Source organism: Taudactylus pleione, unplaced genomic scaffold, assembly GCF_031769625.1.
Source record: "Taudactylus pleione unplaced genomic scaffold, aTauple2 ptg000225l, whole genome shotgun sequence".
In the NCBI taxonomy this organism is placed as follows: domain Eukaryota; kingdom Metazoa; phylum Chordata; class Amphibia; order Anura; family Myobatrachidae; genus Taudactylus; species Taudactylus pleione.
Window position 1 is genome coordinate 13,587,554 of NW_028284627.1, and position 26,224 is coordinate 13,613,777.

Consider the following 26,224-nt stretch of genomic DNA (forward strand, 5'->3'; position numbering starts at 1 on the left):
TTAATAACTGAGGCACGGTTGCACAATTATATGAATTTGATTGATATTTATTTTGGTTACCTCATTGTTTGGGAGGTATCCCTTAATATATTACTTGCTATACCCAGTTGGCGCTGTAATATCTCGCGCTAATATATATATATATATATATATAACACACACACACCTCGATGCCGCCGGTCTCCATCCCATCACTGGAAGCCCTACAAGGGATTTAAAATTGGCGTCGAAATACCGATGCCTATCTTAGTCCCGATGCAGGAGGACGGCAGCCCGAATGAAGGTAAGCAGGGTCGTCCTTAGTGTTAGCTGCGAGGGGAGGGGGGGGGGGGGGGTAGCGTTTACTTACCCCTTGGGGGGAGGTTTAGGCACAAAGGGGAGAAACTTTAGGTTTAGGCACTAGCAGGGTGGTTAGGGTTAGGCTATAAAAAGGGAGGGTTTTGGTACCCCTGTCGGAATACCAAACAGATTCCCACACACCTACATATGTGTATGTAGTCCTTCCCATCCTCCATGTCACCCAGGAGGGTGCAGAAGATCTGGAGGTGAGCTGCCTTCTCCCAGCTGGACACTACCGGACAGTGTCTGCCTACTTATCATTCCATTGGGGAAGGGAAGTTCTCCCTACACTAGAACAACTAGTTGGGCAAAATCAAACAGGTTTGATTTTTCCAACTAGTTGGACCAGCCGCTTCCTGACGTTTTTCAGCGTGTGGAAGCAAATGGATGATCATAGTTTGTTCCCACACACTAGACTATTAGCATTCCAACCAGCCAACTAGTTGGAATGATATCGTTCTGGTGTATAGCCAATTTAAGGAGTGTTCCAAAGAGCCTCTGCTTTCCTCATGACCATGTGATTTGTTGCCATGGTAACAATGCATACAAGTTGGCAAACTATTACCAATGAACGTAAATTGCAGCTGTATTTTTCGTTTATCACTGTGATACGAATTAAAAATTCACTGGTATTTACCAATACTTGCCCCTCCGGCGAGGTCCCACAAAGTCCTCCGCTGGGCTGCTGGCAGCCTAACACTGCCAGCTACGGGACTCCCCTGTTATGTGTATACCCGATGGTCAGTCTGCACATGTGCATGACACAGGGATCTGGCAGTGCCTGGAAGGCTTCGCCGAAGCCGGAAAGGCACCACCGAGTCTCTATTGCCGGCAATGGGGACCGCATCACTCTCGCGAACGCTAAAGGGGTTATGTCCTCATTTCTGCATTTAACGAACAGTGGTAATCTAAGATTACCTCAGCTTGTCACAGCATCGTTCACACAATTATGGTTATGCTTTGTTGGTAAATGGGGGTCTACATCATTAATGTGAGCTTAAAGGGAAACATTAAGGGGGAGAGGTATCAAACCTCAAAGTGGAGAAGTTGCCCAGAGCAACCAATCTGCTTCTACCTGTCATTTTATAAACTGCTAAATGACAGAAGCTGATTGGTTACTATGGGCAACTCCACCTTATCTTGCTCACAGGTTTGATGCATCTTACCCTAAAGTATAAGTAAACAAGGTAATTTGTGTTGCAACAGATAAACTATATAAACAACTCTCTTGGGTTATGTATATATAATTAAAAGAAAACCAAGAAGGGGCACACCATACCTTAATAAAAAAAACAAACACGTTATTTAAGTATACAATCTCAACTATGTGTACCTAAAGGTATATAGAAAGCAGCATATACTTCCAAGTTTGCCAACTTGACTAACAAGTGTTTCAGGACCAAGCATAGCGATAGGCAAACTTTGGCATATGCTGTCTTGATATGCGTAAAAGAGATTAAATAAAATTTGTACATCATTTTAAAAAACACTAAGGTAAGTCCCATCTTGGTTTTTTAATGCAGTTCGCATGCTCGTGCGGATTTGGGCATTGGAAGGGGAATCTGCAGAAGAGTGAAGTGTTGAAGGACTGTTAAAAGATAAAGGAAGTTACACACTACACTATTACAGTCAAATAGACACGCGGTATGATTTTTCTGCAAGTGGAAGCTCCCGATATCGGTGGTACACACTATACATATTATTTGCAAAACCTGCCAATTTTCAATAGGCTGGATTAATAGTTTGCATATGTCTGCCCATAAGGAGGATGAAGTAAGCATGAATTGTTGCCAATATGGTCAGGTTATCGAAAAGGCCCACACACTGCATGATATTGGGACCATTTGGCCAATATCTTCTGCCCAAGTCGATAATTGAAGAAAAGTGTTTGTGGCCATTTTATCAGTAAAATGCTCATGGCTAAATGAGAGAACACTCCGAAAGATGATTGGGTCCCTTATTGTCTGTTGATCACCAGACAACGTTACCCTGCACTACAGAATTGGTAAATTTTCCATATATGGTCAGGAGGGCACTGTGTTGCCAATCACCCCTCCCCCCACAGTGACACCTGCAACTGTGTGGTCTCCCCTATTTCAAACTGTGTCCTCCTTGTAGTGATCACTAGACCTTACCCTGCACTACTGAAAGCATGTTTTTCCATATAAGTGGGCACTACATGTCCTATCACTCCCATTATTGCCATAATACAGGAGGGGGCACCCACACGTGAAAGGAGAGTCCCTTGGCAGCTACAGTATGACCATACAGTATCACCATCTATGAGAATGTTTTTCATAGATGGTGAGAGGGCAGATTGTGCCTAATCTCCTCCATACTGGTCTGCACACATTGGGGGACACTTTCAAATGTGTGTTATTGTCTGATGTTCAATTACTGAATTGAGGTAATTGAAACATTCTTATAGTTTTTTTTTTGTATGCTGATTTCAAATTTTGACCACCAAATCACAAGGTTTTATCACAGAGTGAATGCAAAAATATGGGGAAGTAGCTTAATGCGTATTCTGGTTGAAACGTTTCTAAAAAAAACATTAAATAGTTTTTTGCACAAATTGATAGAAATCCATTCGGACTTTGTTAAAAAAAAATCCTTCTCGTCTTCAACTTATGAATAAAATCTAGCAGTGTGGCAGCCATGTAGAAAATATCCACCTACCTGCCGAACGCTGCCCATAATTTCCTTATGATTTGGCATGACTGTAGTACAACAACACTACTCCTCAGGGACCCTTCCCTCTGGCTTGTCAGACCTCTTGTTGTAGAGTGATCATGCATTTCTTTGCCTCTACTGCTGTTGACTCTGGGAATTTCATACTTCTTTTTCCTTAGGTTCTTTATGAGACCTAGACTAGTGGGTAGATTTACTAAAGTGAGAGTTTTTAGAAGTGGAGATGTTGCCCATAGCAACCAATCAGATTCTATTTAACATTTACCTAGCACCTTTTAGAATATAGCTAGAATCTGATTGGTTGCTATGGGCAACATCACTTCTAAAAACACTCACTTTAGTGAATATACCCCTTAGGCCTCTTTTTTCTCTCTCTCTCTACCCCTTTCCCTCAGTTTTCAAGATTCTCTACACCCTTTCTTTGTGCTCTGGATTCATGCTTTCAATCCTTCTTGACATGGGCATTAGTTTTCCATGTTTATCTGTTCATTTGTTTTTGTATCCACTTTAGTCTAGTTTTTACATAAACGTGTAATTACATATATTATTTATTTTTTATGCACCACAAGAGTTCCGCAGTGCCATACATAAACTAATAAGTGAACAAGAAACTAGTACATTACAGTGCAGGACAAGGACATGGTTTATATACATAGCTGCAAAAGTGCTGAAAACACAATAAGCAGCAGGGAGTAAGCAGTCATGTGTTAGGTGCCTTGTGGCACCTAACACATGACTGTGTAAGAGTAGAAGAGTTGAAAGCATGAAACATGACTGTGTAAGAGTAGAAGAGTTGAAAGCATGAAACATGACTGTAAGAGTAGAAGAAAATGTAAAGAGAAGCACATGAGGGAAGAGGTACCTGCTCGTGAGAGCTTACATTCTAAAGGGGAGGGGCAGACAGGCATGACACAGAAGGGGTAGATAGGGAGGCAAGAATGATGTGGGTTAGGATGAGAGCTGGAAGGCCTTTATGAAATAGTGAGCCCGTTTGAAGATTTTCATAGAGTCTGATAGGGAGAGAGTTACAAAGGTAGGGAGTAGCACGGGCAAACTCTTGGAGGCAGGAGTGGGATGAAGTAATTAGTTGGCAAGAGAGGCGGCATGCATTTATTGAACGAAGTGGACAGGCGGGAGTGTGAAGGGAGAGAAGGTCAGAAATGTAAGTGGGAAAGGATTTGGTGAGGGCATCTGAAGGTGAAGGGAAGCCAGTGTAGGGCTTGAAGGAGAAGGAAAGCAGATGTAGAACGTCTTGAGAGGAAGATGAGCCGAGCAGCAGCATTGAGGATCACTTGTAGTGGAGAGAGGTGGGAGACTGGGAGGCCAGTTAGGAGAAGGTTACAGTAGTCCAATCTGGAGATGACCAGCAAGTGGATGAGGGTTTTAGTAGCATCCCAGGTGAGGAAGGGTCTAACCCTGAAAATATTTTTTAGGTGGAAACGGTAGGACTGCGAGAGGTGCTGAATGTGTGGGTTAAAGGAGAGGGAGGAGTCTAGGATAACTCCAAGACAGCGCACTTTGGGGCTAGAGGAGATAGTTTTTCCATCAATAGATAATGAAATTGTGGGAAGTGAGGTAATGGAAGAGGGTGGGAAGATGATCAGCTCGGTCTTAGACATGTTAAGTTTAAGAAAGCACTGGAACATCCATCAAGAGATAGCACAGAGACAGTTGAAGATACCGGTAAGGAGCTAGGGGGAGAGGTCATGGGCGATAGGTAGATTTGAGTATCATCAGCATAGAGATGATATTGGAGGTCAAAAGAGTTGATGAGTTCACCTAAAGAGGACGTATATAGGGGGAGAATAGGAGAGGTCCAAGAACAGAACCTTGGGGAACTCCTACTGTTAGTGAAAGTGGGGGAGAAGAGACAGAGAAGGAACGAGCAGAGAGGTAGGAGGGCAGTGCCACGTACACCAAGAGAGTGAAGGATTTGCAGGAGAAGAGGGTGGTCTACAGTGTCAAATGCAGCAGAGAGGTCAAGGAGAATGAGCAGAGAGAAGTGATCCCTGGATTTGGCAGTAAGGAGGTCATTGTATACTTTCGTGAGGGCAGTTTCAGTGGAGCGGAGAGAACGGAAGCCAGATTGAAATGAGTCAAGGAGGGAGTGGGAGGAAAGAAAGGTGCTAAGGCGGTTGGAAGCAAAAGGGAGGAGAGAGATGGGTCGGTAGTTGGAGAGTATATTAGGATCAAGGGTAAGTTTTTTAAGAATGGGGGAGACAAGGGCAAGTTTGAATGCAGAAGGGACAGTGCCAGGTGATAGGGAGAGATTGAGGAGGTGGGCAAGATGGGAACAGGCAGAAGGAGACAGGTAAGGGAAGGGATGAGGGCCATGACTTCCTCTCCAGAAACGGGAGAAGGATGTCAAAGTTGGAGAGACAGATGGGGAGGGGTGCTGGTCTGTTGGGATATGATGTCCTCACATATGGAGTCAATTTTAGATGTAAAGTAGGTGCCAAAGTCAAGGGCAGAGAGCGAGGAGGGAGTTCAAAGTGGCAAAGAGACACCTGTGGTCTCAATGTTACGCTTAGTAATGGTAGCGTTAGGAGGTAGAGGAGGGGAAGGAGAGAGGGATAAGTTAAAAGAGAGAAGGTGATGGTCAGAGAGGGGGAATTGGAGTAATCAGAAATATCAACCGTGAGTAAAGACCAGGTCAAGTGAGGGCCCACTCACATGGGAGGGTGATGAGGTCCATTGGGAGAGACCAAATTAAGAGGTGAGGGTAAGGAGTTTAGCGGCAGAGGATTCTGTGGGAATGTCAATAGGAATATTAAAATCACCTAAGACACAGGTTCTCAAACTCGGTCCTCAGGACCCCAAACAGTGCATGTTTTCCAGGTTTCCTCACAGAATCACAAGTGAAATCATTAGCTGCACCTGTGGATCTTTTAAGATGTGTCAGTGAGTAATGAATACACCTGTGCACCTGCTAGGTGACCTGGAAAACGTGCCCTGTGTGGGGTCCTGAGGACAGAGTTTGAGAACCACTGACCTAGGATAATGGAGGGAAGATCTTAGGAGAGAAGTTGCCAAGGAATTTGGAGGGAGGGCCAGGGGGACAGTAAATGACAGCTACTCTGAAGCTTACTGGTGGGAAGGTGTGTACAGCATGAACCTCAAATGTTGGGAATGTAAGGGATGGTTCAGAGGGTATTAGCTGGTAGGAATAACTGGCGGATAGTGTCTTCCCATGATACGCTGTATGCTGATGTTATCCTGTTGATCCGTGTGCATATTACTGTATGTTTCTTATTTTTGAAACCATAAAACAAACATATTTAGAAAAAAAAAGTTTTATGCACGTTTATACGTAAAGATACTGCCTTTTCCTTTTTGCCCTCAAAGCTTCTTGGTACTTTTTCTCTTGTAGACAGCTTGCGGCTTTTCTTTGTGCAGCATCCAACAGTAGTCCGCAATAATTTTAACGGTCCATCTCCCCTAGGGAATCGGCATGTAATGCTGGTGGCTGAATAGCCGACTGATCATATACCGACACCAAAAGACCGAAGGAGGCAAATCCCAACTGGGGCTGGTAAGGACACTAACCCTACCCCTCCCTTAGTGGTGCCTATGCCCTAACCTCCCCCTGTTAGTGCCTAACTCCCCGCACACTAAACCTAACCCTCCCAGGGGTGTGCCTCACCCCAACCCCCCCCCTAGTGGTGCCTAACCTTAACCCTCCGGGGGGGGGGGGGGGGTCCCTAAACCTAACCCCACGGCTAGAACCTAAGACACCCGGGTTACCTTAGTTCGGTATGCCGAGTGTTGGGATTTCATAGTGGGGCTAATGATAGGTGTAGGGATTTTGATGCCTATCTATAGTCCCATGTCGGGCTTGCAGTGTCGTGATATCCCGCCTGCCAGTATCCAGACTGCATCCCACCCTGGGATCTGCTTTCCATCTCATTGATATCTTGATGAAATCTTTCTCCTTGCTCTTCACTTACAGCAGCAAGATTTTCAGGGAAATAGTAAAAAATGAGAATTAAGGAAGTGCACCTTTAAACTCCTTGTGCAACCAAGTCTTTCATCGGTATGTCTTCCACAATACACTTAAAGTTATTGTCCTCATTGTTCCCTAGAAATTTCTTTAAAAGCTTCCCAGGCTTTTTTCTGCAACGGTTTCCATTTTTGTTTCATACACTTACTTTCATATGTTTCCAAATATCTGGACCGACAAAAACACCCTTTCACTTGTTGCACAATTATAGTAAACACTCTCCTTTTGATAGAGCCTTTGCCAATTGTTTCATTAATCCTAGCTTGATAAGAAGTGGAGGCCGAAGGACTTTTTCTGGATCAACCAAACTTCTCCGTTCTACATTTTTGTTTCCAGGTTGTAATGTTACCATATATTCATGATGAGTCAGGGCACCTATTATAATCAGTGAATAGCCAGCCCCAACCCTCCCCCTATTACTTACCCCCTCTTTGAATGCTCGTTCAAAACTTGATCAAATGAGAAATATTATATATATATATATATATATTTTTTTTTTTTTTTTTTTTTTTAAAGTGTTCTAAAGCACTATAATTACATTATTGTTTTAAAGCTTAATACAGCAATTCTGGAAATAATTAAAATTTGAGTTTGCGGGAAAAAATGGTACTTGATGGAACTTTTATAGTATGTTTTCTGAAACTAGCACCTAAAAACCAATACAAAAAAAAAAATCAGTTATTTTTCAGACAATTTTTCTATTGCAGGCCTGTAACATGAGTAAATATTACTTTGAAAATTGTATTTTCCTAGAATGGTGGAGTGGCTAAAGTCTAGTAAGGTCTTCTAGTTTAACATGGTAGGCCTTGTTGGGCGGGATCCAGTCAATATCCCGACAGTTGGAATGTCTGTGCCGGAATCGTTAAGTACTGGGGTTGTGGGGAGGGGGGAGGTTAGGTTTAGGCACTAGGGGGAGAGGTTAGGTTCAGGCACCAGGGAGGGAGGGTTACCATAATGACCAACAAGTGTTGGTATCCTAACCCTGTCGGGATGCCAGCATTGGGATTCTGACCGCCGGGATCCTGTACCCAACCCTTGTTGGGCTGTTACATTATCTTTACACATTACAAATTAAATGTTTACAATGGTGCAAATTAGAAAGAAAGAAAGAAACAAAAAAAAAAAAACAAACTTGCATGTGCAGATTTTTCTTTTTGCAAAAATCTACATGTAGAGATCTTTTTACTATTTTGGAAAGCTGGATGAATAGCAAAGCTAGATTTTTTTCCCTTTGTTTCAATATAATCACCTTTGCTCACGAAAAAGAGATTATGTTGTATTTGCACAATTGGAAAATGGTCTCGGCGTAAGTGTGACAAACCCCACAGCAGTGAAGGGGGTTAAAGGGTGATCTTCCACTAAAGAAGGTAGATTGTACTAAACACTAGTTCACTGAATCGAAAGTTTTATTTTGTACTTAATTCAAAACACAAGAGTATTATACCTGTACATGTTTTTTAGTGCATTTTATGATTAACATGTCTGAAAATGTTTAGGTCAGTGCTTGATAAAACATTGTGCAACCTGTTTAAACAGTCAGTGTGGTAACCTATTAAAATGGCCATACACTAGGGGGCACTGTTCTGCTCTCTACTTTACACAGTACAGTTCTATCAATTTCCAATTTTTATCTTTAATTATAAGGGGCATATGTATCAAAGCTTGAAGTGAGATAAAATTGTGATATATATCACCAACCAATCGGCTTCTAACTTACATTTTGCAGGCTGTGTTTAAGAAATGATAGTTTGGAGCTGATTGGTTGGTGATATATATTTCACAACTTTATCTCACATCAAGCTTTGATAAATGTGCCCCTAAATATCTAAACTAACTCTTAGGTGGTGATTCACTTACCCATGAAGTTGTGCACTATTATAACGCAGGTTTTTGCTCACACCCCATAGGATGGTATGAGCAATGTTTTCCCCTCTGTAACTAAACAACATGAGCAGCCGCCCCTCGCGCTTATTTGAATATCCACATTAAGGGAGGGAATTTAAATAAAATCTGTATTCACTAGTTTACAGACATTATAGGTGTAACAATAGATCATCCCATGAATCTACTTGCTTTTCTTATTACTAAGAGTTTGAAAGTAATCCATAATGAAATCACCAATGAACTGCAAACAATAAAATACAAAAACAACAACTTTAAAATAGGATTTGACAGAAACACTTTTAAAATAGTCACAGATTAGCCAACACGTGAAAAAGGTAAAAAATATATTTAAAGGGAACGTCCCAACCTCGTTCCATTATTGCGATATCCAGAGGGCGATCACCAGACCATACCAATTTCATAACCGGAAGTACGCAGTGTAACATGGAACTGAAGTCCAGACTCTTCTAAACAATTCTATTTCAAGTCACTGAACTCCTCCAACCCAACATCATAGACATCCAACAGAGGGAAGGGAAGTTTAATCCATGATAAAATTCCCCTGGGACCACCTTCCACAGACTTCTGAGTCACAGCTCATGTAAATCTTTGTTCTTTAATAAATCAGATGAGTTGTTGGTTTCTCTTGTTTCGAGAACAGTCATTGTTTAGAATTCTGTAACGCACGTAGCCCTCCAATTGAGCCATATAACAGCACAGCCACCAAGTTATGTTACTTTGGAGGAACGGTGCTAGAGTACAGGTTATGTATAAATAACAAACACTTTGGGAATACTGCCAGTGATCTCCGCCTCCAGGTTGTCTATTAAAGTGATCTTGTCCTCTTTTTTGGCTCTCTGTTGGGTGGGAACGGGTGTTTGGTTTTGCAGTTGCTCCTGAAGGCTTTTAAGACTCACGTCAAGGTTATTGAAAGCGTGAAGCATGAAAACGCCAAGGATGATAATGACAAATCCACAGACTGCTCCCACTGCATCCAGCGGGGACATAGACACCCATTCTTTAAAAAGGATGAGAGACGTAGCAATGACGACCGATGTGAACAGGACGTAGTAAATTGGAAAGACCAGGGAAGTGTTGAACACGTCCAGGGATTTGTTGAGATAGTTGACCTGGGTAACAACTGATACAACCAGGATAGGTATGAGGATCCAAGGCAGAGGATGCTGGACAACAGGCAGGCCGTCAATTAGACCCTTTATGGCTATGCCCAAGCCTTTCACGGAAGACACGGAGAAGGCACCCAACAGGGAACAAATTGCCAGGTACACTAGAATGTTTGTGTAGCCAAAACGAGGTGAGAGAATGAAGATTAGGACTAAGCAGCAGAGGAGCAGCACACTGATGTATATGATGAAGCCTGTGGAATGGACAAAAGCATGTTTTAGTCTTAGAACTATACAGTAGATATCGAACTGAGAAAAAAAAAAAAAAGTGCATACTTTATGCAGGTTCTTCCATGAAAAGTATGCACTCAGGAGCACAGGGGTCATGGGTTAGACTCCCACAAGGACCCTCTGTGTACAATTTGTATGTCCTCCTCGCACTATGATCCGCAGTGCATACCACCGGAGTGCCATTCATTAGGCATTCTGGGGCGCTATTTCGGACAGGATGTCACCAGTCACAGCAAATAACAAGTCACAGGCATTATCACGTTAACTCTGCTTTGATGTTAATTAAAGAGTGGGAAATCATCCTGTGCCCCAAAAAGAGGGGAAAGAAGATAGCATGACAATGTAGGAGGCTATAAGTCTAGAAGTAAAATAATGGAGGCTGTAATATGGGGTCAAATGGTTGATTTTTGCAACTTTTACGATGGAAAAATGATAGCCAGCATGGGTTTCAGCAAATAAGTGACTAGAGTACTTTTTGGTATATTGACGCATCTCTATAATGATGTTTAATACAAGTTTGTAAAAAGTTGGAAGAAAAAAAAAATATATATATATATATATCACAAAAACACTAGCAACTCCCATCTGCAAGTTCAAAAACCACTTTCACATCAATAGACAGTCAAACAAATCATTTAAAAAAAAAAAAAAAAAAGGCGATTGATCATCATGGTAGCCAAATTCATCTCTGTACACACAAATAAAGAGGAGCCTGCGGGTATAGCCCTCTGTTCCCAGTGTGCCCGATGAGCTCTCATACCTGGATCTTTAAGCTTTGAAGTCATGTCTTCTAAAGTGTTCACTTCTTGCTCCTCAGGGGAGTGGATAACCAGAACAGTGCTCCCTAACACGCTGAGTGCACAACCTAACTTCCCCAAGATGTTTAAGCGTTCCCCCAGCAGATAAGAGGACATCACAGCGCTGCATGAGAGAACAGAAACATTTCCATGGTTTTAACAACAGAAAAATTGTACAACAAACTTATGTATAGGAAATCATCAACACGTCAGACTTCTTGTTCCATGAGATATATGCCAAAAGGTGGCCGAGAGATGAGAAAAAGGTACAGTCAGACAGTACAGAGAGGACATAATTAGGACAAGCCGACCCAAGGCAAACTAAGCAAATCCGTAGGGGCACCCAAGCCCGCCTAGGGCCAGTGGATGTTTGGGGCAGGCTTGGCAGGAACACCTACTGCCGACTGGACAGAGACTCTGGAAGCTGCTACTGCCGCTGGCCAGCATCCACGATTGGGCTCAGCAGCAGCAAACAGTGAGCGGGCAGCCGGCGGTGGTTTGCGAGGGCGGGGCACCTGGATGGTGGCATGCACCGGGACGCGGCCTTCCAGCCTGAACCAAGCTAATTGCTGTACCTCCAGTCGGTGGGCGGCTCTGCAGGCTGCGCTCAAGTAAAGCAAGTCTGGAACTGGGAGAGCATTGGCAGGGGTGCGGTGGTGCTCACTGCTGGGAGGGGGGTGCTCAGCTGGGAGAGCAGTGTTGGGTGAATGTGGGTACTGACACCATGCTTTGCGAGGGAAGTGCTGTGCTGGGTAAGGGGTGATGGGTTCTGTGATCTGTGCTGGGAAAGGGGGGCCATGCTGGAATAGGGATGCTGGGTCAGGTGAGGGGAGCCATCATGCTGTGCTGGGAGAGCAAGGTGCTGTGCTGGGTGAGGGCCGGGTGCTACGTGAAGGGTGCTGAGCTGGAAGATGGGTTTTGTCCTGGGAGATGAGTGAGGAGGTGCTGTAATCTGTGCTAGGTGAAGGGTGCTGTGCTTGGTTAAGGTGCTGTGCTGGGAGAGGGGTTCTGGGTGCTGTGATCTGTGCTGGGAGAGGAGTGTTGTGCTCGGTAATGATACTATGGGGCAGATGTACTAAGCTCTGGAAAGTGATAAACTACTAACCAATCAGCTCCTAACTGTCATTTTTCAAACACAGCCTGTAACATGACAGTTAGGAGCTGAGTGGCTGATAGTTTATCACTTTCCAATTTATATCACTTTCCAGAGCTTAGTACATTTCCCCCTATTTCTCTATTCAAACAAATACTGGAATCAGTTATAGCAGTGGTTCTCAACTCCAGTCCTCAAGTACACCAACAGGTAATGTTTTCAGGATTTATACTCATCTAGAATAAATTACTGACTCAGCCAAATAGATCACCTGTGCCTGATTAAAGAAATCCAGAAAACATGACCTGTTGGGGTTACTTGAGGACTGGAGTTTTACAGTTAGTACGATAACAGTCATTCCCTGTGTAGGACACTACCTGATCAGGACACTGAGAGCCCCCAGCGGTGTGACGATGGTAGCTGGTGCAAAGGCATAGGCAGCAAAATTTGCACCTTCTCCACCTCCCACTGAAATTAGAGGATACAATCAACTTAAAATCAATACAAAAGGAGAGATACAAAATAAGCCAGAGCACTGATCACACAGGAGTGCGCCCACAACAAGGCAGTAAACGAGAGAAACATTGCATTATAGTAGGGGTGAGCGGGTTCGGATTTCTGAAATCCGAACCCCCCCGAGCCCCCCCGATCCGAGTCCGGCTCGACTTTTCCCGCCTGACTCGGATCTGAAATCGAGGCAAAACGTCATCATCCCGCCTTCCGAGTCTCGCGGGTTTTGGATCCTATATAAGGTACCCGCGTCGGCGCCATTTTCTCACTCGGCTGTGGACAGTGAAGAGGGAGGGTGGGAGTTAGGGCTGTGTAGTGTAGTGTAGTGTAGTGTAGTGCTGCTGTTGTCCACTACTTCAAAGTCCATAGGGGCTGGCTGTGTTGTGCTGTGCTGCTGTTGTTAATAGGGGCTGTGTCCACTACTTCAAAGTCCATAGGGGCTGGCTGGACTGTGTTGTGCAGTCAGTTCTCCATAGGGGCTGTGTCCACTCCAAAGTCCTGTGCAGTGTCCCAGTCCTAAAGGAGTGCTGTAGTGTTGTCCAGGGGGTGCTCTGTCCATCAGGGGTGCTCCCCCCAAGTGCTAAAAAAATAATATATTTTCTGTGTTTGTGAATTGTGTGCGCAGTAGCCGCACGTGCATCAACAAAGTAGTGCCAAGCGTGCGCCTGTGTCATAAGTAAAGGGCCGGCTGGCTTGACCGTTAAGGGTGCTGTAACCCCCGAAAGTACACTCCAGTCCAAACAAAAAAAAAATTATTTTCTGTGTTTGTGAATTGTGTGCGCAGTAGCCGCACGTGCATCAACAAAGTAGTGCCAAGCGTGCGCCTGTGTCATAAGTAAAGGGCCGGCTGGCTTGACCGTTAAAGGGTGCTGTAACCCCCAAAGTACACTCCAGTCCAAACCAAAAAAAAAATTATTTTCTGTGTTTGTGAATTGTGTGCGCAGTAGCCGCACGTGCATCAACAAAGTAGTGCCAAGCGTGCGCCTGTGTCATAAGTAAAGGGCCGGCTGGCTTGACCGTTAAAGGGTGCTGTAACCCCCGAAAGTACACTCCAGTCCAAACCAAAAAAAAATTATTTTCTGTGTTTGTGAATTGTGTGCGCAGTAGCCGCACGTGCATCAACAAAGTAGTGCCAAGCGTGCACCTGTGTCATAAGTAAAGGGCCGGCTGGCTTGACCGTTAAAGGGTGCTGTAACCCCCAAAGTACACTCCAGTCCAAACCAAAAAAAAAATTATTTTCTGTTTGTGAATTGTGTGCGCAGTAGCCGCACGTGCATCAACAAAGTAGTGCCAAGCGTGCGCCTGTGTCATAAGTAAAGGGCCGGCTGGCTTGACCGTTAAAGGGTGCTGTAACCCCCGAAAGTACACTCCAGTCCAAACCAAAAAAAAATTATTTTCTGTGTTTAGCCGCACGTATATATCAAATCGATATAACATAAATGGAGGACCAAACTTTCTCCGATAAAAATAAAATAGAGAAAGATCAAGAACCACTTCCTCCTAGTGCTGAAGCTGCTGCCACTAGTCATGACATAGACGATAACATGCCATCAACGTCGTCTGCCAAGGCCGATGCCCAATGTCATAGTAGAGGGCACATACAATCCCAAATGGCAAAGTTCAGGAAAATGACCTTGAAAAAGACATTTAAATCAGCTGAAGAGAAACGTAAACTTGCCAATATGCCATTTAAGACACGGAGTGGCAAGGAACGGCTAAGGTCGATCCCTAGTATGTTCATGACTAGTGGTTCAGCTTCACATGACGATGGAAGCCCTCCTCCCACTAAAAAAATCAAAAGAGTTAAGCTGGCAAAAGCACAGCGAAGAACTGTGCTTTCTAAGAAGATATCACAAATCCCCAAGGAGAGTCCAAGTGTGGTGGTGGTTGCGATGCCTGACCTTCCCAGCACTGGACGGGAAGAGGTGGCTCTTTCCACCATTTGCACGCCCCCTGCAAGTGCTGAAAGGAGCACCCACAGTCCACTTGCTGATATGCAAATTGAAGATGTCACTGTTGAAGTACAACAGGATGAGGATACTGGTGTAGCTGGCGCTGAGGAGGAAGTTGGCGAGGAGGATTCTGATGGTGATGTGGTTTGTTTAAATCAGGCTCCGGGGGAGACAGTTGTTGTCCGTGGGATGAAAAAGCCCATCACGGTCATGCCTGGGCAGAAGACCAAACATTCCACCTCTTTGGTCTGGCAATATTTCTATCCAAATCCGGACAACAACTGTCTTGCCATATGTACCATATGTAAAGGTGAAATAAGTAGGGGTAGGGACGTCAACCACCTAGGAACATCCTCCCTTATACGGCACCTGCAGCGCGTTCATAAAAAGTTACTGTCAAGTTCAGAAACTTTGGCTAAGACCGTAAGCAGTCCAGGGACACCTAAATCCCGTTGTCCTGTTGTATCCAAGCGCCTGCAAACCACACCGTCAACTCCCTCCTCGTCAATTTCCTCCTTAGTCAGGATCGGAAGTAGTCCTGCAGGCCATGTCACTGGCATGACTGACTCTCCTATCCGGGATTCCTCTGGAGGATCCTGCATTGCTACGCCTACTGCTGCCGCTGCTGCTGTTGCTGCTGCTGGGAGTCGTTCATCATCCCAGAGAGGAAGTAGGAACACCACTACTTTTACTAAACAATTGACCCTCCAACAGTCCTTAGCGAGGAGGATGAAGTACGACAGCAGTCATCCTGAAGCAAAACGTATAACTGAGGCCTTGACTGCTATGTTGGTGTTAGACGTGCGTCCGGTATCCGCCATTAGTGCAGTGGGATTTAGACAATTGATGGAGGTAGTGTGTCCCCGGTTCCAAATCCCGTCTAGATTCCACTTCACTAGGCAGGCGATACCGAGACTGTACAGAAACGTCAGAAAAAGTGTCCTCAGTGTCCTGAAAAATGCCGTTGTACACAATGTCCACTTAACCACGGACATGTGGACAAGTGGAACAGGGCAGACTAAGGACTATATGACTGTGACAGCCCACTGGGTAGATGTATCACCTTACGCAGCAACAGCAGCAGCGTCACCAGTAGCAGCATCTCAGAAATGCCAGCTCGTTACAAGGCAGGCTACGCTGTATATCACCGGTTTCAGTAAGAGGCACACCGCCGACAACCTCTTAGAGAAACTGAGGGAAATCATCGCCCAGTGGCTTACCCCACTTAGACTCTCCTGGGGATTTGTGATATCTGACAACGCCACCAATATTGTGCGGGCATTACATCTGGGCAAATTCCAGCACGTCCCATGTTTTGCTCACACAATAAACTTGGTGGTGCAGAATTTTCTGAAAAGCGACAGGGGCGTGCAGGAGACGCTTTGGGTGGCCCGAAAAATTTCTGGCCACTTTCGCCATTCAGCGACTGCGTGCCGAAGACTGGAGCGCCAGCAAACACTCTTGAACCTGCCCCGCCATCACCTGAAGCAAGAGGTTGTGACGCGGTGGAACTCAACCCTCTATATGCTTCAGAGGATGGAGGAGCAGCAAAAGGCCATACAAGCCTATACATCCACCTATGACATAGGCAAAGGAGGGGGTATGCACCTGACTCAAGCGCAGTGGAGAATGATTTCCGTGTTGTGCAAGGTTCTCCAGCCCTTCGAACTTGCCACACGTGAAGTCAGTTCAGACACTGCCAGCTTGAGTCAGGTCATTCCCCTCATCAGGCTTTTGCAGAAGCAGCTGGAGAAAGTGAAGGAGGAGCTAAGACGGAGCGATTCCGCTCGGCATGTGGGACTTGTGGATGAAGCCCTTCATTCGCTTTGCCAGGATTCCAGGGTGGTCAATCTGTTGAAATCAGACCACTACGTTTTGGCCACCGTGCTCGATCCTAGGTTTAAAGCCTATGTGGTGTCTCTCTTTCCGGCCGACACAAGCCTGCAGAGGTGCAAAGACCTGCTGGTGAACACACTGTCAGCTGAAGCGGAACGTGACACGTCAACGGCTCCTTCTTCATTTTCTCCTGCAACTGGGGCTGCCAGGAAAAAACTTAGGTATCCTAAGCAACCCGCTGGCGGTGATGCAGGGCAGGCAGGACCAAGTTTGGACATCTGGTCCGGACTGAAGGACCTGGCAACAATTTCTGACATGTCTACTGTCACTGCATATGATACTGTCACCATTGACAGAATGGTGGAGGATTACATCGGTGACAGCATCCAAGTAGGCATGGCAGACAGTCCATACCTGTACTGGCAGGAAAAAGAGGCAATTTGGAGGCCCCTGTACAAACTGGCTCTATTTTACCTGAGTTGCCCCCCCTCCAGTGTGTACTCCGAAAGAGTGTTTAGTGCAGCCGGGAACCTTGTCAGCGAAAGGCGTAGGAGGTTGCTTCCACAGAATGTGGAGAAGATGATGTTCATCAAAATGAATTATCAGCTCTTCCAGGGAGACCAGCCTCCAGAAGGTACAGAGGGACCTGTGGTGGTGGATTCAAGTGGGGACGAGTTAATACTTTGTGAGGATGAGGATGTACACACTGAAGAGGGTGAGGAATCGGTGGATGAGGAGGATGAGGATGACATCTTGCCTCCATAGAGCCAGTTTGTGCAGGGACACATTAATTGCCAGCTTGTTTTGTGGGGGCCCAAACGAACCAATCATTTCAGCCACAGTTGTGTGGCAGACCCTGGCGCTGAAATGATTGGTTTGTTAAAGTGTGCATGTCCTGTTTATACAACATAAGGGTGGGTGGGAGGGCCCAAGGACAATTCCATCTTGCACCTCTTTTTTTTCTTTGCATTATGTACAGTTTGGGGCCTAGTTTTTCAAACTGCCATCCTGTCTGCCACTGCAGTTTCACGCCTAGATGGGTCACGTGTTTGTGCCGCCCACTCGTGTCGCTTAGCATAGTCATCCAGCTACCTCGGTGCAACGTTTTGGACATAAAAACACTATTGTGAGGTGTGAGGTGTTCAGAATAGACTGGAAATGAGTGGAAATTAAGGTTATTGAGGTTAATAATAGCATAGGAGCAGAAAAACCTACAAATTCTGTGATTTTAGCTGTTTTTATGCTTTTTTAAAAAAAAATACAGATCCAAAACACAAAACCCAGAACCCAAAACACGGAAGGGTGGTTTTGGCAAAACCAATCCAGATCCAAAACACGAAGAAAGATCCAGATCCAAAACCAAAACACAAAACACGAAAAGTGGCCGGTGCACACCCCTACATTATAGTAGTGTGTGTTGGTATCTTTAGCTTACTTGTTAGAAGACCAGCCCACCACAACCAGTCTGTCAGGTAGCCATGTCCACCAGCACCTAGAAGGAATAGCATATAACCAGGTAATGAAAATGCAACAAGAGAGACAGGATTGGCAAATTATACTGCGTAGGGAAGAGGTAGGCAATGTGTGGCACTCCAGCTGTTAGGGTATGCTAAAACTGTGGCATAGCAAGCATGCTGGGATGTGTAGTCCCACAGCAGTCTAGAATTCCCACTTTCCCTACTATATGAATGCAGCCAAGCTCTGAAGTATAGATACTTCTGTAATGGGTGACGGATCAAACAGTGTGTAAAGTGTTTTGGCATTATTGATGTATTCAGTTTTTGTCATACAACAGTGAACATGCAATATCCATTTTACATGGGCATCAGAGATCCACACAGCCCGCCCATCCTACACATAAACAAACCAGGTCATACAAGTTCTATCTATAAGCCTTTTCCATCTTCCATGGAATTTACTGTCACAAAGTTCTTCCTATAATGAACATGCTCTGCCCAGTACATGATACCTGCACGTGTCCTTCCCTGCCCAGACAAACGAAGGAGTCCTTTCTTCTTGAGAATGACACTGCTGCCAATGAGTATGCTGGAAAACACAGCCAGAGCCAATCCAATGAGGAAATGATAGTTGGTCTTTGCAGTGGAGAACCAGGTTGTATCAGGAGTCAGATTGTGGTAAATGGAACTGTCCAGATCAGCCTCACCCAATATCCGGCAGATCACCTGGCGTGAAGGGCAGGTCAGGGTAACCAGGGTCCCTGCAGAGAGAGAGACAGACACAGTGGTGGTAGTCCATGGAGGGGGAGGGGTTGTAAATCTGAAAATAGTCATCACAGAACTTAAAACTCATGGGGGGCGCAGTGAGGATCATGACAAACCAGGGATTTCCCCTTAAAATCAGAGCTTGCCCAAATACAATCAGGACAGATAGGAGGTATGGATCTATGGCAACACTAGAGCCAATATTCAGGTTTAAATAATGCTATTTCAACTATGAAGCTGGCAAATATTGATAAAGGGATATCACATATCTGTAGTCCGTTTAATGCTGCATACACACGGAACCATAGATATTGTTGATAGATTTCCCTCCAACTTTCTGTAGTGAAGGTCAAACGATTTTGGTTGTACACACCGATAGATATCGTTGATAGCTTCACTGGAATATATACAGTATCTTATTACAGGCAAATCATTACAAAATCGTCCAAGTTGGCCTGCATGCATGAAAGAAGATAGATATAGTTATCGTTCATGCGGGAACGCGCATTGTTAGTTGTTGTCAGGTTGGTGACTGCAAAAAAGTGAATAATATGAACGATATCGTTCAAATCGCCCATAAAAGTCGTACTGTGTCTACACACCATAAGGGTCTTATAACCATCAGGCCTCAAATGACAACAAAATAAAAAATATTGTACAATGTGCATCTTGTAAGTTGTTTTTTTTATTTTATTAATGTATTTTGAAATGTAATTGTTTGGATAGTTTAGGATACTTACATATGAAGCAATTTGTTCAAAAGAGTTTCACAAAGAGTTGCAGATACATAAAAAAAAAGGGTCTGTCTTCACCAATAATGGATCCCTAGGGCAATTATTTTGAAATCCAGGGCCAGATTTAATAGCAGTCGATGTCATAGCAAACAGGTCACCCGACACCTCCGGTTTCACTTTAATATTGATTTTCCAGCCATTTCAATTTTAGCTTTTATCTAGAACACAGGTTCTCAAACTTGGTCCTCAGGACACCAAACAGCTCATGTTTTGCAGGTCTCCTCACAGAATCAGTGAAATAATTAGCTCCGCCTGTGGATCTTTTAAAATGTGTCAGTGAGTAATGAATACACCTGTGTCCCTGCTGGGTGACCTGGAAAACATGACATCTGTGAGTTCCTGAGGACTGAGTTTGAGAACCACTGATCTAGAAGAAGGAAAGGGGATGGGGGGGCAGGAGACCCCTTATTCTTTTCAAAACATACAAGCATATAAAAAAAAATAGGAATTGAAAGAGCTAACCAAACAAGCAGCACAGTTATAGGGGAATATATACCAATGTAAATTCTAGCACCCTGCACCTGTCACAAGCCATGCAGTTCCACTTTCCTGCCTGGGGTGTCACTCTCTGCTCTGGTGCTTCTTGCACACTCAGCTGCTGCAACAAACTGCTCAGAAACAGACCAGAGTGTGCTAGAAGCACCAGGCAGGAAAGAGGAACTGCACAGGTTGCGACAGGTGCAGGGTGCTAGAATGAATACTATATACCATCAGGGCTATTTTTCAGCAGGAACAAGCATCATCTTCAGTTTCTGAAACTCATTAACTAAATTAATGCATATATGCCTACTTTTTCCTATCTCCTCCCCGGGAGAACCCAGGGAGGAGAAACCGGTTGATCGCGATGGGGGCGATTCATGGATATTCACATTATTAAGCCCCGCCCCCCCTTCGCCGCGGAAGTTCTCCCCACTTCACTAGGAAGTGGGCAGAATGCGGGAGAAATGCCTACCCTTCCGGGGGTATGGGGGGGTTACCCGAAAAATCAATAGCCTCCCGCGAAAACCGGGAGGGTAGACATGTATGCGTAATGTCCTGGGCCAAAAAGTATTTTCCATATGAAGTTTTATTTTAAAGGCCCTTTTGAGTGCATAATATAATATAATATATATATATATATATATATATATATATATATATATATATATTATATATATATATAAAATTTTATTTTGTCTTTCTATAGCTCCACCCACAGTTCCTGAAACAATTTTTCCAGACAAATAACCCTGTATCAGGCTTGCCTACCCTCCCGATTTTTCGGGAGCCTCCCGACCCCCCTGGAAAAGCAGGCAAGCCTCCTGGCTGCCGCCTGCCCCCCCCCCCCCAACTAGAAATCCCCCGCAGGGGGCCCGATGACGCAATTTGCGCTAACTCGCGTCATCGTGGCTCCGCCCCCCCACTTCACAATGTCTTTAATTTCAGCAATGTGAAGAGGGGGCAGGGCCACAAAGATGCAATTGCGCTGCCATGCCCATGGCCCCCATGCAGAGTCAGTGCTCGGCCACGCCCCCGGAAGGAGGGAGCTGAATGTCGGCAACTATGCCCTGTATACCATTATAAATATTTGACCATGGTCACAGTATGTGAGTAAGTGGCTATTATAGCACTCAGAGAGGGCTATGAGCTTCTAGGACCATTGACAGAGATTAGCAGGATCTTTGTACAGAGAACACATTTCATTAACATGTAGAATAAACTTCTGTAAATACTTACTATTGCAGGAGTTGGTGCTTTGTAAAAATAATAGCAACACTAAAAGGCCTATTTATCAAGCTCATTTTTCATAAAATGATGCAGCAACAGCCGTTTCTGCATCATTCTATATATTCCTGCTATGTACGAATGACAGAAAACTCCTGAAGAAAGCTCATTAGTGCTGTACTGTATATCGCAGTCACCATTATTATCCTTTTTAAGGGGTTTGGCCCTATAAAACTGTAAGAGCAATTTACACCATGCTCAGATGGTGTAAACTGCTTTAATCATATGGAGGCAATCTCGCAGGAGAGGGATGTTATGATCCCTATCCTGCAACCTCCGGTCAGTTCCCGAATATAACGGTGTGCGTGCGCAGTGTCGGATTCGCCCAGGAGGAGTCTTTCACAAATGTGAAAGTCAAGACTCCTCCAATATGCCAGGAAAGTAACTTGCAATATTATAAGTTACACAACTGCTGCATATTGATGATAGAATAGGACTGGGGTAGGGAGTGCGATTATAACATTAGGAAGATTTTTGTTTTGTAAGGAATAATAAGAACACCTTGAACTGCATAGTAAAAATATCAGAAGTAACATGAGCGGGGCCGGCTCTACCTTTAGGCAGCTGACTAGGGGCGCCAGTATATGGGGGGCGCCACAGTCTGCTCATCACAATATTAAGGATGTGTCTGAGAGAGAGAAATTCTTGTTGTACTAAATGCAGGTGGTGGCTGCGGAACCAAGATGATGCCTTCTCACTTTCACTTGATGGGTTTGAAAGTGGGTATTGGTGGCGGTGGTGGGGGGCATCTCAGTAGGCTGCAGTTTTGCTTAGGGTGCCGAGAAACCTTGCACCGGCCCTGAACATGAGTTCAGGGTCTTGCTTCAATATCATTCTGAAAACCCCGTATTAATAATCTCGGCAGTGGCGCGATTATTACCAATCCTGGTCGTAAGTGGAATAATAATTTTTAACATTATAATTTCCACTACATATAAAAAAAATTTAATTAACACTTAATCCATAATATAATGCAGAAACTGCATAATTTTATGAAAACCGGCTTGATAAATCTACCCCTTGTTGACTTCACATCCTTAAGGGAAGATTCAATTCTAAGCAATGACGGAAGTACCTCCGGATCAGTCAGAGCTGGCACTTTGGGTGCAATTCAGTTAGCGGCTTGGCACATCGTGGAAAGCAATATCACTAGTTCTTCCTCGCTCCCCATAGATGGTGAATGATAATTGTTACTGTACATTATTCTAGAGGACAAGACAAAAATTGCAGAGAACTGAATCTCCCCCTGGTACAGTAGTGTCCCTTCTCTTTTCGTTTTAAATGCATGTGCGATCTAGCCAGGTATATTCAGATAATGTTTTGTTAATAAACATTCCTGTTCTGCTACTTGTACAGGGTCACTCAGTAGGTGGTAAGAATGTACTCCTTCAGCGTGCCAATGAAGCATGTTACTTTTACTTAATGCATTGGTTCCCAAACTGGGTGCGCAGGTTACCAAATAATATTATTTATGATCAATGTGATTGGCAGCCAGCATCACTGGGTTTTGACAATAATAAAATATGTGGATAAACAAACGCAACTCTGTCCACCACCATAGAACTGAACCTAAGGATGACAGGAAAGCACAATTTACAAAACTATTTTTATTAGCACCTCTTAGGGATGGCCATCAATGCGGCTGCCATCAATGGCGGCATGAACTATTGATGATAATAAAATATGTGGTTCTATATCATCAATGGTTTTTTAGACCATCTAAGATTTGCACATGTGCAGTAGAGACTGCCAGTGCAGTTGTGCAGTTTCTTTTGCGCATATGTGGCAGCCGGGCAGCTTCGTTCAACTTCTGACACGTGGGCAGGGCTCAGGGGAGGAGTCTCAATCGCCATCCTGATTCCTGACACACTGTGTGTAAGAGCCGGAGCTGGGGGTGTTGAAGGGCTACTGACTGACAGCTGAGTCTGTCAAGTAAGCAATAGAGCGAGTCACCGATACACATAGTATGTGTCAGGGGGGGAAAAGAAATTGCGCTCACACCTACCATCGATGGTGGGAAACCGCCATCCATGGTAAAACTATTTGACATCGACTGGCGACCATCATTGATTTCTAGCCATCAATGGTTGATGGCCATCCCAAGAGCCTGGGATTCTTTTCTTGCGCATTTTTCTTTTGGTAAGCACAACACTTTTGGCCTAGGGGTGTCATGAAAACATTCTGATACTCTAAGGCAGAGGTTCCCAAACTCAGCCCTCAAGCCAGAGGCGTCACTGGGTCTGGTGACACCCGATGCATGGCATGGGCTAGCGAGGGATCCCGCTGATTTCACTCCTGGGGTAGCCCAGCATCGCCGGAGATGGGCTGTCAGGAGAATATCACACTGCAGGACCTGGCTGCTGTCACCGCAGAGGAGCTGGCATTTTGGAGTCACCCCCTCCGAAGGTGACACCCAGGTGCGGCCCGCACCCCCCTCATGATGCCACTGCCTCAGGCACCATAAAGCTTGCCATACACCAGACCAACTTTCCTCCAACTAGTTAGTTGGAATGAATATCTGGTAATGAATGGGAACAAATTACAATCAGCAATTTGCTCCAAAACACCGGAAAACAGATGAAAGCTGTTGTTCAGACAAGTTTTTTAAATAAAACAGATTTAACCAATTTGCCTTAACAACCTTTTTCGTGTTTTTCTGGTGTATAGGTCAGAGGTTCCCAAACGCAGTCCTCAAGGCTCCCCAACAGTTCTGGTTTTATAGATATCCATGGTTGAGCACAGGTGACCTAATTAGTACCTCAGTCAATTTAAACACCTGTGCTCAACCATGGATATCTCCAAAACCTGGACTGTTGGGGAGCCTTGAGGACCGCGTTTGGGGACCTCTGGTTTAGGAGCAAATTGCTAATCGTCATTTGCTCCCATGAAATACCAGATTTTCATTCCAACCAACTAGTTGGATGTTTGGAGGAAAGTTGGTCTGGTGTATGGCCAGCTTAACGGTCCAGGTTTTAAGGATAACCATGCTTGGGCACAAGTGACATACCCCTTTTCCACCTAAATTCCGGGTCTCACCCGGAGTTGGAACAAAGTTCCTATCCGGATCAGACCCGGGATATTCCCGAGTCAGCGCCGCTCACACCGCAGTCGGGTCTGCATAGACCCGGCTTTTGCGGAGTGAAAGTGGTCGCTTGGAGATGACGTCACCTCCAAGCGCCACTGAAGCCAGACCAATCGGCCGGCTAGCAGCGCACTCCAGGTCATCGTGACCCGGAGTGCGCTGTTCTCACAGCAGGGTTTCACGGGCTACGCCCGTGTTAAACCCTGCTAGTTACCTGGGTTGGATTGCCGGGTCACTCGACCCGGCGATCCAACTCTCTCCCCTTTTACACCAGGGAGCTGCCCAGGTTAACCCTTCAAAAACCCAGGTTTTAGCTCCGGTGTAAAAGGGGTATTAACTAGTACCCCAGTCTTTTGATTTAACCATCTGTTCTTAACCATGGATATCCTTAAAACCTGGACATTGGGGTGCCTTGAGGACTGAGTTTGGGAACCTCTGTTCTAGGGCATATAGTGATTCAAGAAAGTTTTGGAGCCACTGCCTCAATGTATTTGGGAATGATCAACCTTCTCTATTGTGCATTGTGTAGTCTGTTCAAAATCTGCAACGATCAATGGCTTGTGTTGGCAATTAGTATAGCACAGATGCACTTTAGTCTGTAACTAATGACAGGTTTTTCCAATGATGAGGTTAGACCATGCAAAATAATAGGAGAAGATAGAATGTTCATATAATTTTAAAGTAGCTAAAATAAAGAGTCACGCTCTGGAATGTGTATTATCCCAGGCAGCTCAGACAAAGCCAGACTCAGGTTACCAGGTGTTGTGTTGGTCAGAGACAATTAGAAAACAATTCAAAAGACAAATAAAGAAAACCCACCCGACAACTTCTTCCCATAACACAGGTCAGCACAGGTCAATCCTACTACTGCCCACAACAAAGACACAATTACTACAAGAACTAGTCGTGTATGTATTAGACATGATACAAAGAGCACCAGTGATAATAAATATACAGTTCAGTCTTTTCTGTACAGTGGTTATAGGATACAGATTGTTTGACAAAATTGTTTCCTGTGTTACCATGTTATTTGGAAATAAAAACATGATAACGTGAAGATGCAGCATTTTCTCTGGGTTATGACTAGATCAGAACAGGAGCGGGATTTCAGTAGAATTTACTAGATAAAAATATTAAAAGCTTAAGAAAACCAGAAAAAAAAGGTTTGCACATAAAAAGGCCCCAAACTTTACACATCTAAATAAAATATTTGACAAACAATAAACCCCACCTCTAACTACAAATTAATAACTAAAGTGTGTGCATGGAGTCATAGGAAATTAATCATTCAAACTGTATTTACAGGATTCTGTGGCTCAGTGGCCTGTAGCAATACTCACCATTGGCACATTTGTGGTTAGATGAAGCAGCCATGTAGCAATGACAGTCACTGGGTTATTATCAGGCAGTGCACATTCCAGGTGCAACACTCTCACAGGCCAGGTTTAAATCTGACCATACTGCTCCCTCAGCTGATAAGGGGGAAGTTGCACAGTCTATAGTGTTTGCTGACTCCTCCCTATAAATAGGTTACACACACCTTCTATAGAGCAGTATCACTTCTCACTCTGTTTCATCCCACTAAGCTTTCAACCCAATCACTATTATTCACTGGGGGTCATTTACAGAGCATACATAATGCAGGCAGAAGAATGCTTTGGTTTTGCACCCATCTGCCTCAATGGCCTACCTCTACTATCTGCTGTCAGGAGCCTTGTTTGCAAACAAGAAGTGTGGGGAGAGGAGGATTATGCGCCCATAATAATGCAACCAGCTCTTCAAGGGTGTCATATGCACCAGATTCAAGGGCCAATGGAATGGTTGTAGAGGTACACACACACACAA

The 26,224-nt window shown here is 44.6% G+C and overlaps 1 protein-coding gene across 1 annotated transcript; it reads right to left on the reverse strand.

The window, feature by feature from the left end:
* Positions 1-8,814: 8,814 nt before the first annotated feature.
* Positions 8,815-25,884, reverse strand: NIPAL4 (NIPA like domain containing 4). The gene is made up of 6 exons (XM_088479018.1): positions 25,720-25,884; positions 18,487-18,735; positions 17,953-18,009; positions 12,597-12,687; positions 11,090-11,250; positions 8,815-10,292 (listed from the first exon to the last, which is right to left on the reverse strand). Exons 1-6 carry the CDS (start codon positions 25,751-25,753, stop codon positions 9,679-9,681), a joined length of 1,206 nt encoding a protein of 401 aa, XP_088335144.1. The 5' UTR covers positions 25,754-25,884; the 3' UTR covers positions 8,815-9,678.
* Between the last annotated feature and the right edge of the window lie 340 nt (positions 25,885-26,224).